The sequence below is a fragment of the Xenopus laevis genome, chromosome 9_10L, assembly GCF_017654675.1.
Source record: "Xenopus laevis strain J_2021 chromosome 9_10L, Xenopus_laevis_v10.1, whole genome shotgun sequence".
Lineage (NCBI taxonomy): Eukaryota > Metazoa > Chordata > Amphibia > Anura > Pipidae > Xenopus > Xenopus laevis.
This window is the reverse complement of record NC_054387.1, coordinates 27,284,382-27,297,326: the sequence shown is the minus strand read 5'-3', so window position 1 is coordinate 27,297,326 and position 12,945 is coordinate 27,284,382. Positions and strand designations below refer to the sequence as shown.

At 38.2% G+C, this 12,945-nt stretch overlaps 1 protein-coding gene across 1 annotated transcript in view; it reads right to left on the bottom strand.

Annotated features, from left to right (window-relative positions):
- Positions 1-12,945, bottom strand: part of abo2.L (alpha-N-acetylgalactosaminide alpha-2,6-sialyltransferase 2-like [provisional] L homeolog) — a 76,359-nt gene that overhangs the window by 27,060 nt on the left and 36,354 nt on the right. Inside the window, exons 3-7 of the mRNA XM_018235073.2 lie at positions 10,954-11,119; positions 10,020-10,185; positions 8,264-8,402; positions 5,167-5,270; positions 4,746-4,829 (exon numbers count right to left, since the gene is read on the bottom strand). Coding sequence (XP_018090562.1) covers positions 4,746-4,829; positions 5,167-5,270; positions 8,264-8,402; positions 10,020-10,185; positions 10,954-11,119 — 659 coding nt within the window. The remainder of the gene's footprint in view (positions 1-4,745; positions 4,830-5,166; positions 5,271-8,263; positions 8,403-10,019; positions 10,186-10,953; positions 11,120-12,945) is intronic.

Sequence of the window (12,945 nt, the reverse complement as noted above, 5' to 3'; positions counted from 1 at the left end):
ATTCTACAAGGCTCACTAATGAGATCCTTACTACATTCCTTGCAAAAGTGTCTGCCATAAGTAGTCAGGCCTCTGGTTCCAGTGTCTACAGATCCAGAATCTCCAGTCATCCTCACCCCAGTTACTCTTCTCACTCAGAAAATTGGGAATGCCCCTGTTCCACCTTGTGACCTTGCAGCAGGGAACCTCTAGCAAAGTCAGTGGAAGCATGTACAGCACCTGGCTAATTGTTTATGGAACAGATGGAAGAAGAAGTGCCTCAATCTTTTGCAAGGGTGCAGAAAATGGCAAAGACTGACTCCTAATCTACAGGTAGGAGACCTTGTCCTACTAAAAGACCAACAAGGCCAGAGGATTGATTGGCCATTGGGACTTATCACAAAGTGCCTTCTTAGTGAGAATGGTAAGGTATGTAAGGTGAAAGTGAAAATTGCTAAAGATGGTGCCACAAAGATTTTAAATCGGCCCATTACAGAAATTGTATTGATCTTACCCTTTGGGGATTGAACTGTGTTTTGCTCATCAGCACTTAAAGCAAGAGACTCCCACGTATTTCCACTAAGAACCTACTGAGGACATTAGATTATTTTACAATGCCATGTTTATTTCATTGCATGCTTGTTTTTCTTCAGAAAGATCGTCAAGCAAAATTGCTCTAATGTTTATATTGCGTTTTCATAACTGCAGTTATGTTTAATATAATATAGTGGTATCTAAAGATATCAAAGGGGGAGTGTGCTGTACCAATGTTTTGTGATGTTTAAAATGTATATGTTTAATTGCTTTGTTTTTATGCTTACCCATTATTATGCTGCCACCTAGTTACCAAAGCTATTTGGCAGCCTCTGCACTCCCTTGTTTGTAAAACCCTCCTATTCCCTTTCCTTATGTGTGATGTCAGTTCCTCCCAGGAGCCTTCCATGAATGAGGAGCTACTCTGAGGTTAAAAAAAATATTTTTGACCCTGTAGCCCTTGTACATCCACTCCTACATTTGTCCATCCACCCCAAAATAAAGCACCCTTGTAGATTCGAAGTGTCTGTTGAGATTGCCCTCAGTGGTTGTTACCAGCTCCATACAGGCTCAGCAGGGAGGTCTCACTAGGAAATTAGCCACTATCACAGCAATTGGAGTCAGAATAGATTGCAATATCCCTTTAAGCCTTCCACAAGTCGGTGCAGAAGATTTTCTATTGAATTAGTGAAGCATTGCTAAGGGTGTGGAGCAGATGTGCAATCCAAACAGATTGCTAACTTCTGAGTGAAATTCTTACTGTCCAACAAATCCAGTCACTGCTCATGGAAAGTCACTGGCCAACAGGAAACAGCAAATGACACAACAATCAAATGCACAAAATCCAATCATTTAGCAATGCGGGCCAGGAGAATGGGATGCCGTTTAATTGTGCTATGTGCAGTCAGCTGAATTTGAATATAAACATCTGACAACATGAAAGCAACAACAACCTCTCCCCCAGATTTAGAAACACAAGATACAAATCTGCAGGCAGATATTTGTTATAAGCAGGGAACTAAACGCAACACAAAACAGAACAGCAACCTTTCCAAGCATCTCTAGTGCTAGTGTGGGAGGGAAGCCCAAGGACTTAGCACTGCCAGCCTCTCCCTCCAAGAAACAGATCACAGCATTTTAAAGAAAAACTTCTTCTCTTATTTCCATGAACACAATATAATACAGTCTTTTTATTCTTATATCCACAGTTCTGTGTCTTTGTGGATTTCCATATGTATAGTTAAGATAGTATAAGATTATGTACGTAGTTAGTGGTACATTTAGCATTGGTCTTTTATTTTACATTCTTATTTTGTTCCAAAGTGTGTTTTTGTTTTAAAATTAACCTTTGATTTGGAAACCTCTCCAGTATTTTATCTGATTGCTACACTTCCCCTTCCCCTAGTAACATGGCAGAAGTGTGAATGACAAACATGAAGGAGCGTACTGAAGAAATATACATAATAATTAACAGTTAAAAAAAATTGCTTTCTGGTCGCTGGGCATCAGTGAACCTGCCCAACAGACAGAATTTTATAATAATAATATTATATATTATTTATTTATATTTCACATTATAGAGAGGTAGATTATTAAGGCTAGTAAGTAAAAAAAAATGCTATTTTTTTCTCCACAATACAATCCAAAAAATGCTGGTGACTTTTCATAGGCTGCAAAAGATTGTATTTTTCTGGGGTACCCGGCTTCCCCCCTACATTTCCAAACATATGGCACATAAACTATACACTGGGCTCATGTGTAGGCGAATATAACAACTCTATTTTATTTTATTAAAGGGATACTGTCGTGGAAAAAAATGTTTTTTACAAAATGTATCAGTTAATAGTGCTACTACAGCAGAATCCTGCATTGAAATCCGTTTTTCAAAACAAGAAATGGATTTTTTTATATCTAATTTCAAAATTTGCTATGGGGCTAGACATTTTGACATTTCCCAGCTGCCCTCGGGTCATGTGATTTGTGCTCTGATAAACTTCAGTCGCACTTTACTGCTGCACTGCAAGTTGGAGTGATGTCATTACCCCTCCCTCCTACAAGCTGCTGTAATGTAAATAGAGCCTTGTCTGCTGAGCCTGTCAATTGAACAATAGGCAGGTATCAAGATAAGCTCTCACTGACACCACTTCAGAAGGACTGAAATCCTGCAAACAAACATATAAATAATAATATAGTCCTGTGATCACTGCCCCCACTTACGTTTCAAAAATAAATAAATATATATACACACACAATTCATTTTGGGCACTGGAAAAAATATTTTATATAGATAGTTTATTTATATTTGTTTACACAAAAATGAAACACAGGAGAAACACAGGAGTACACTCCCAGGACTGATGACAGGGAATAGAAAAAAGGATAAAATAAGGACATACTTGAAAACCAGGAAAACTTAAGAGGAAGTCTAGGAAGGGTTAAAATAGCTCATGAGAAAGGAGGCAGTAAATAGTTAATGAAAAAAGAAGTATTGCAGGCAGGAAAGGAGCAAGGTGTGTGTGAGGTGGATAGCAGAGAGAACTCACAGCTCCTTTACCTCATCTAGTAACCAGTAAAACAAACTAGGAAGGCAGCAAGGAGAGATAGCCCCCCCTCCAAAGGAATGCAGAGATCAATCTTACCAGGGTCGGGCCAGGCCAGCTGGGCGCCCCAGGCAACCCAGCCAGTCACATCGCCCCTATGCCGAACGCTACTACATAAGAGCGCGCATGCACGCCTCCGTGAGTGCGTGCACGCATGCACGCTGAACCACCGCACCATCCCCTCCCTTCCTGGTGAGCGCGCGCATGCACGCTGACATGAGTTACTCATTCACCTCATAGGCGCACAGGAACAAGTCGGATTCAGAGGCCCGGACTGGGGTAGGCAGTATTAGAAGGTACGTGCCTGGCGCCCCCCAAGCTTTGCGCCCTAGGCACATGCCTACTCTGCCTACCCCTAGTTCCGGCCCTGAAACTTACAGAACGGCAGGAGCTTTGATAGTGTCTGTGGGAGGAGGTGCTGCTAGTGCAGCTGGTGAGCAGGACGTAGGAAAGTGAAAGTAATTGCTTCCCTGTAAACCATGTGACCTATCTCCTCCAGACAGCTAGATTCTCATGTCGTAGTGGGACCTGGCTTTTCATTACAGAGTGGCTGCCTCCAAGCACACAGGTAATGCTGTGCCTGCTGTTAGAGCAGCACAGGATAAATGTGTAATGAGCAGAAATGGAAGCCCCCATGACAAAATACAAACTAAAATAACTTATGCATGGATTTGTGGATTAACATTTTATTTGCCAGACAGTGTTTATGGATGTGTTTTTTTTATAAAAATGCAAAAAAAAAAAAAGTTTAAAATGACGACAGATTCCCTTTAAGGTTCCCTGGGCTTGTGTACTGTAATGTATTTGCTGCAACATATACGTCCATTCAACTTTAACTTCCTGCTGTATGCAAATTAGCTAACGCAAGCGCAACTTCGCCAGTGTTCGGTGCCCTGGACGCAACTTCGGATTTTAGTGAATTAGTATTGTCCTGGCGAATCTACGCCTGGTGAAGTGTTGCGATGTGAGCGAAGCCTTCACTGGCGAATTTTCTGAGGTTAGTGACTTTGCCCCAAAGTTTCCCTAGCATCCCAGCATAATTGCCCACAGTTACATGCAATGCATCCATATGACAGCTACTAAATGATGAATAGGTACAATTTGTGGCTAACATTTCCAGCATAGCGCCCATTCTCAAAAACGACATTACCATGAGATTTATTTCAAAATTCGATTCAAATCTCCAGCAGCTATTGACGTTATATCAAAACAGATAGCTAAAGATTGGTTCTATGGTTTTGTTAAAACATGAACAATTGAGATTGCATCCTCCTACTGGGATGGGCCACTGACAAGACATCCATCTGTCTCACCCTGATTGTGGCCCTAGGTATACCGCTACCTTGAGTGTCATTCAGGATGTACACGGCATGACCAAAATCATCCAGAGTAATAAAGCAATACAGGCACATCCCTATAGCAAGAAGCCATGTACTACTCATAAAAAGAGCCCCCAAAACAGAGGCATAACCTGAAGTCCAAGGGTTCCCCTGCATATTTTTAATAGCAAGAGTGCAACCCAACGTTTATGTCTCTATATTGAGACATCACTGGCCTATAGCAGTGGGTGCAAAGATGCTGAATTAATAATTGAGGCCCATGATACAAAATATAATTTTCAAGGTATCTTACCTGTTCCGTAGATATCGCATGAAGTCTGGGTGAAGAATTTTGAAATGCTCCGTGGTGAGATTGGTACCAAAATAATTTGATGGCCTATCCAAGGAATAGAGGGGTTAAAAAGAAGATCATAAAACTCCAAAACACAGCTGCAAAGCTTGACTGAGACAAATGCATTAAAATGTTAAACTGACTTCACAGCTGCCCTCGTCAGTCAACAAAAGGAAAATATATTTTTTTAAAAAAGAACAGAATGTAACATATAGTACACCATTACTGACTTCACCATAAAACAGCAAATTTAATTTTTAAGTAGAATCACTCTAGAATAACTCTAGAATAAGTGAAATTAAGGTACACCTGAAATTAAGGTACCCCTGGAAGCGGCAATAGAATATTATTGCTAGCACTCAAAAGGCAAATGAAGCCTCACCTTTTGCCCTTGTCTCTACCTCTGTCAATGACACTGTTAGTAAGGGCTGCTCGGACTAGAAGATAATCTCTCTCATGGTCTGGCAAAAGGAGAAAGCGAGTTTCCTGAAGAGAAAAACGGTGCTATTATATTTATTACATTGCCCAAAGAAACATTAAACCTTTAGAATCACCAAAGGAACTGTACTTAGAGAATACTACACTATTTTGTCTTGAGGCCAATATATCAAAGTCTGAAATTAGAGCTCACCACAGAAAAACTTACCAACTTTCTGTTCTTTGCCATGAGATTTTTAGAAGTGTATTTAGTAAATGGTGAATTCTAAAGCTGGCCATAGACAAAAAGATAAAGTCTTACAAATCTTTGTTTCGTACAGTTTTTGGACTGAACGTGGATCGTCCAGACATTTTTCGTGCCTTTGCGATTAGAAGATTTCTGTCAGCTAACAATATCTCTGCATGTACTGCCTATCTGAAAATATCAATGGATGATATGACATAACGGTGTCAGACATAACTTTCATATGATTGCTGTCTTTGAATTAATGGCGAGAACATCGTCTGATTACTACTTTATTTAATCTGAATTGTTAGTGGTAGGTTGGGAGATTGCAATGAATGAGCATTCTCATTCTATGTCAGTCTATGGCCAGCTTTACTTTCACCTATTGATAAACATGCTATTAAAAATCCCATATCCCATATCAATGAATATAATGTGTGTGAGTTTTTATGTGGTGAGCTTTAATGCCACACTTTGATCAATGTGCCCTATAGAGTTGTGATATCTTTCGCTATAGGTTATGAGAAAACCTAAGTTACTATTATACCTTGTGCAGTACAGATTTATAGTAAACAGATGCAAGAGGTCCTCTGCACTCAAACCATTATCAATATATTTAGAACATTGAGACATTTTGTGCCTTAAAGGAATAGTTCAGTGTGAAAATAAAAACTGGGTAAATAGAAAGGCTGTGCAAAATAAAAAATGTTTCTAATATAGTTAGTCAAAAATGTAATATATAAAGGCTGGAGTGAACGGATGTCTAATAAAACAGCCAGAATCCAACTTCCTGCTTTTCAGCTCTATAACTCTGAGCTAGTCAGCGTCTTGAAGGGGGGCCACATGGTACATTTCTGTTCAGTGAGTTTGCAATTGATCCTCAGCATTCAGCTCAAAAGCAACAGATATGACCCATGTGGCCCCCCTCAAGTCTCTGATTGGTTACTGCCTGGTAGCCAGGGTAACCAGTCAGTGTAAACCAAGAGAGCTGAAAAGCAGGAAGTAGTGTTCTGACTGACATGTTATACATCAAATCACTCCAGGCTTTATACATTACATTTTTGGCTAACTAACTATATTAGAAACATTTTTTATTTCGCACAGACTATCTATTTACCCGGTTTTTATTTTTACACTGAACAATACCTTTAAGCTAGTAAAAAATGCCTTACCCTTTAAAGTGGACCTCTCACCCAGACATAAAAAGCTGTATAATTATATAGCTTTTCAAATTAAACATGAAATCCAAATTTTTTTTTATTAAAGTGTTCATAGCTGTTGTAAACTATTTTAAAAATCTCAGCTGTCAATCAAATGGTGGTTGGCCCTCCTCTATGTATTAGGCATAGAGATGGGGCAGACAAATACTTTCACTTTTCATTCAGCACTTCCTAGATGTCACTGCTCTGCACACATTGCCCCAGTTTTCTCAACCATTTAATTGTGTAGTCAGTACATGGGGATGGACATCAGGTCCCCCATTCTGGTGCACAAAAAAGATTTTGAGATGATGGAAGGCTTGCCTTAATAACAGTGCCCACAACATGGCTCCTGCCTGCTTGCTATAGTTATAAATTCCCAGACTGATGGAAACCGGATTCAAAAAATTTATACAGTGTAATTAAAGTTAATTTTGCTTGACTGACATGATAAAATAGGATTTGGAATAATTTTTTTTTTGTGACGTGTCCCCTTTAAACAAAACAGGGATAATTTGTCCATATATTGCAATATATTTAAGCTGGCCAACTATGTCAAAGTCATCCCTGGAATGGCCAGTCCTACACTCAACTTGTATCTGATCTAATTCATTAAGAATTGTATTGCTTCATTATACATTTTACACAGGGACTAAGTTGGACTCTGATACAATGCAATAAAAAGACAAAGTTTTGTCAGTTGGAAGATTTTGTGTATACATGTTATAACTGATCACCCCTACCCTCACCTGGTTGTTATAATATATATATATACTGTATATTATAAGGACATTGTGAGTAGTCAGACCATATACTGTAATGAAGAGAATGAGTTTACAAATCATGTTAAGCTGGAGCACCAAGTTTTAGGTATAAGTTGCAAAAATGATTGTGTGTGCCATAGGGCCATGATCAGATCAACCTGATATCGCCCACTCAAGGGTGGACATATTGGGGCAAGATCCACTCATTTGGCGACCTCTCCAAACAAGTGGATTTTTTCCACCTCCGTACTTTGGCGACGTTGCCGAAGAACGAGTTTTTCATTAATATGCCCACCTTCTCTGTCAACAGCTTTTATTGGTACATGTACAGTATGGTCACCTTTGGAAGAACAGGACTGGGCAGACCAACATGGGGTCTCTGGTGAGCCAGATTCGATTTCCAAGCACTATTTTGAAGCATTATAAGGATAAGCTAGATAGGTATTGGGTATTATGGATATGATTTGTGATCCTTGTAGCTGCAGTAGAATATGATGTACTGTTTTTCTCAAATACAAGCAAGTGGTGCTAATGCTATTATATGACTATATCCACACATACAGAGATTCATATTTGGTATAAACTGTGAGTGACCTTGTTATAAGTTATTTGAAGAAGACCAAACATCTTTCCTTCTGCCACTTATGAGAAAACCTAGGAAGTTACCCCCTGCCATATATGGCTATTACCCCATTTACCCCATTTCAGCATAAACAAGACTAAAATTACAAATTAAGTGGGTGAGTTACTAAGGAGAATTACACTACCCTTATCCATAATACAAATACAAATGGAATAAAAAGATTTTTAAAGTATAAGGTTGCCTATCCCTGTTCTCTAATGATGTATTACCTGTGAATGTGGAACATTGTGGAACCCATTCTTTCTATAAGCAGCAAGTGAATTAAACAGAGTGTTTGTGGAAAAGAAGAAGAATGAAGTTCTTCTTCCAACATCATTTTCATATCCTTTTGTGATGGCACCATTGACCCTGAAGAAGGTAGTTAAGCAAATACATATAATGCATATTAGCTATTCATATAACTTTAAATGAGCATCAGTGCAAAGAATTCTTCAGTTCAATCTGCAATACACAGATCTTGAGTCTCTGTACTATTTCTTGAGTCTTACATTTTACAGTGTGCCCAGGATCTTCTAATTTGTACATATTTATTCCTTAATATGAAATTCTTTTTAATTAGACTATGCTATGCGACTCCTGTTTACAGCAAATAAAGCAGAACTATCCAGTACAAACAGTACAGTGTTTAATGTAAAATTCTCAAATAGTCAACAAAAAAACATTCACTTCCTTGTATCAAAACTTGGTTCACTGGGTATTTTTGGAGAGATCTTGGATGTCATGCTAAAATATAAAAAAGTCCCAAATATGAGTTGGACTGACCAGTGCTCTGAGTAAAGCAGACATATTCCTTCCCCTGCATATTGTCAGACTGGGTAGCTTTTCAATGCTGCAATATACGAAACACCATTTGCCTATATAAAGTAAGATGCACTTGCTGAAATGAAGCATGTTGTTAGTGCTTGGATGGAGCCAGTGATGGATAGAGAAGAAAGGTGGACAAGAAAGAAAGATTAAAAAGACAGAATGTGGAGGGTATGTACAGTATGTGGTTGAGAGGAGATAAAAAAACAAATTTTGATGCAGAAATACTTAAATATATTAAATATAGAGATAAGAGAGGGTTGAATAAAGACATGAGATAGCATGGAATGAGATTGTGAAATGATAAAAGACTGAATGAAGAAATAATAAATTGACTAGTAAACTTGTAGAATAAAGTTGAAAAATGGGAGATGAATAAACAGAGAAGAAACAATGAAATGAAAGGAGAAATGATTCAGTAGTGGGCAAAAAGAAATAATAGAAAGAAAGAGGTAGAGAGAAAGCACAATGAAATGAAAATGAATACAGTATGAGACAAAGGCAGGAAGCAGTGAAATAAAGAGAGGAAATACAATAGTTTAAGAAAGAGGACTGAAGACGACATTGAAAGACCACTGAAAAAAGACAAAGTAGAGTTAAAATAGGTAGTTGAATGAGCAGCACAGATGCAAGATATGAAAAACAAGTGCTGATTAAATAAAAGGAAAGTGAGAAGATGACAGCTGATGAAATGACTGGAGAAGATACAGACATGAACAGAAAAAAACTCAACTAGCTAAAGAAAAAGGAGATTATGGGAAGAAACAAAGGAAAAAAGGAAAGATGGGATGGCAGAATAAAGTCAAAAAGAGAATTTATGTGAAGAAAAAATGGAAAATTAGTTTTCTAGTGGGATCAAATCAACCCAGTAATAAACTTGTCATTCCCAAAACATTTTATTTCAGCCATTTTTTCAAAAACTTTATGAACTTTTATGAAAAGTTTTCTCAGAGATCAACAAAATCTTCAGTTATAATATTTCTGTACTCTAGAAAGGACATGTGGAATGCTGGTTTGATTATGGTTTTGATTGTGGCACAAATCAAGTAAAAAAAAAGTTCAATATTATTTTCTATTTCCATCCTGTTGCAGGCATCTTTAATCCTATACATTTATGTTAACCATAAACTATGGATATTTCTCTTCTCTATTGTAAGTTACCTAAATACATAATCATGCCCATCAATCTCAGCTCCCATTCCGGATCCATTCAAGATGCCTCCATTACCCACAACAGCGCAGCGTACACAAGGTGAATGACCCTTCCAGGTATCAAAGAGGTACCCGTTGCCTGACGAGTTCAGCAAGTTCAAAGTCTCATTAAGAACTAGTGGGAGAAAAGAAATAGTACAGCTGAGTGGCCTGGTTTTATAATGAATGTCTCTTTTGGTAAAATGCAAAAAACAGTGCTCTTGGTCAATGTCATACGGGGGGATTTCGGACATTTTGCCGACAACAATTTTAACTTCATTCAATGCCCCTATGAAAAACCCGCCTAGCAATGTTACCATTCCTATTTGCATGGAGCTGGGCTGCTGTGATTGCATCAGCATTGGACTGGCATGGCAGGACACTGATAAAATACCTAGTGGACCCCACTGACCGAGACCCACTGCCCTCCAAAAACTCCCCCCCTGACCTCTCCCCAATCACGACCACAGCAAAGAAATATAAGGTACGCACTGGGGGCTGCAGTGTCAGCCAAAGACTGGAAACTCTGAGAGGGTTTGGGGGCCCCTGATGTGGCCGTCCTGATGACGGCCCTCATGGGCTTCGGACACCGCAATCAGCGCAGCTCTTCAAGCTGGATTTTCTAGATGTATACATGAAGTGATAAAATCTACGCATCTGTATATATATTTCATATAACCGTGAGTGGTGTACATGAAATGGAGAATCAGTATTATGGTAGAATTTCCCTTCATAAAAAATAGTATGTATGTCAGGATTACCAACCCACCAGCCCCCTACAAGTCCCATCATACTCTGCAAGTGATAATGATGAGAAATGTAGTGGGTTTCATTTATTGCCTAGAACAGTAAACAAAAGTGACTGGTTGGCAGATACTTGACCAGTGGTTACTGGAAAACTCACTTTGCCAGGTTAGTCCCTTCCATCCGTATGTCCCCAGGTATCTCTTTAGTCGCTGGTACTCCGAAAGAATTGCATGAATTTTCCACTGCAAGACTGGGATGTTATTCACAAAGGTCTCATTGAATTCATTACTTTTGAGCTTATCTCTAGTACGATTTGGGCAGCTCTAGGATGAAGCAGAATGGGAAAATGTGGTTATTGAGCAAGGATTAACAAATGTAATATGTGTGTGTATAAGAGCTAAGGGATAACAGCAGTGTAAGAAGATTTTGGTTTCTCCACATTTCCGTTGGCCAACAAAATACAAAGAAAAGGGTAGAAAGGATGTTGAACTGTTGGAATGTTAACATTGCATTTTCCAGGCTGTTTTATGGGTAGTAAGGATCAGGTCAGATCATTAACATATTAGGGGTCTTTATTATTAAAAACCCCCAAGTGCAATTGTGGTCCACAAGTTTGCTTCTTAATGATGTCATTAGTTATTATCAGGGCTTAGTAATGTAATTTCTGTCACATGACTGTAACGTGTGTATAATAATAAATAATGTATACCATGTAGAAGAATATGAGGATATTAGAAGTCACATCAGAGTTCCATGACCTGTATAAAATATAATATCCTTATATTTTCAATAGGGTGTACTTTATTCACTAAATATATATAAAGAAAACAACCGGTTACTGTTATAAATTGCTTTGTAGATTAAAAAACAATACATAAACCTATGGTACATTTACACTTACTGTATTATAGACTATGCTGTTACAATTGATATACACTACCGCTGTTTTGTTGTTTACAGAGAGTTTCAACTCTTATATTCTTAGCTCATGGTAATTACTGGTATACGTTTATTATCTCGTGAAGTTTATGACTATGGGGGGCCATTTGTCCCAAATACATTCTGTATACAAAACTATCCCTAATACACAGAATTAATGCCTCTCATGTTATACATACACAGATAAAAAAAATATACAAAATACTTTTTTCTATTAAAGAATGAGAACAAAATCTGGTTAGTACACAAAAGGATGTCATTACAAGAGGGATGGAAGACTTAAATTATGTGGGTAGACTGTCAAGGTTGGGGTTGTTTTCTCTGGAAAAAAGGCGCTTGCGAGGGGACATGATTACACTTTACAAGTACATTAGAGGACATTATAGACAAATAGCAGGGGACCTTTTTACCCATAAAGTGGATCACCGTACCAGAGGCCACCTCTTTAGACTAGAAGAAAAGAACTTTCATTTGAAGCAACGTAGGGGTTCTTCACAGTCAGGACAGTGAGGTTGTGGAATGCACTGCCGGGTGATGTTGTGATGGCTGATTCAGTTAATGCCTTTAAGAATGGCTTGGATGATTTTTTGGACAGACAGAATATCAAAGGCTATTGTGATACTAAGCTCTATAGTTAGTATAGGTATGGGTATATAGAATTTACTTAAAAGTAGGGAGGGGTATGTGTATGGATGCTGAGTTTGGAGGGGTTGAACTTGATGGACTTTGTCTTTTTTCAACCCAATTTAACTATGTAACTATGTAACTATGTAACTATGTAACAAGTAATCTGTCTCACAAATGTATAACCTCCATGTAATGGACACACTTATGTGCAAAGTAACTAACAGAATGTATTATGTAAAATAAACTTGGACATAATATATAATAGTGTAACTAACTAATGCATGTCAAGCTAGATTTGAATGACAAAATAGATATTTATGACAGAAAGCAAGATTTTATAGTACAGGATTCATTCTTTCCACAAAATCAAAGCTCAGTTTCACAAAACAGATAAAATAACCATTCTGTGAAGCAACACTGTCAGTCATATTCCTGGACCAATAAGAACAAAGCTTATTGTAATATAACAAACAAGATGAGAATATGCCAGCTCTGCTCCACATGGCTGCATCATCCCTAAGGCATAGTATCTGGTCTGCTATAGAGGGTGCCCTCTAATGTCCCCTGTGCTGCATAGTAATAA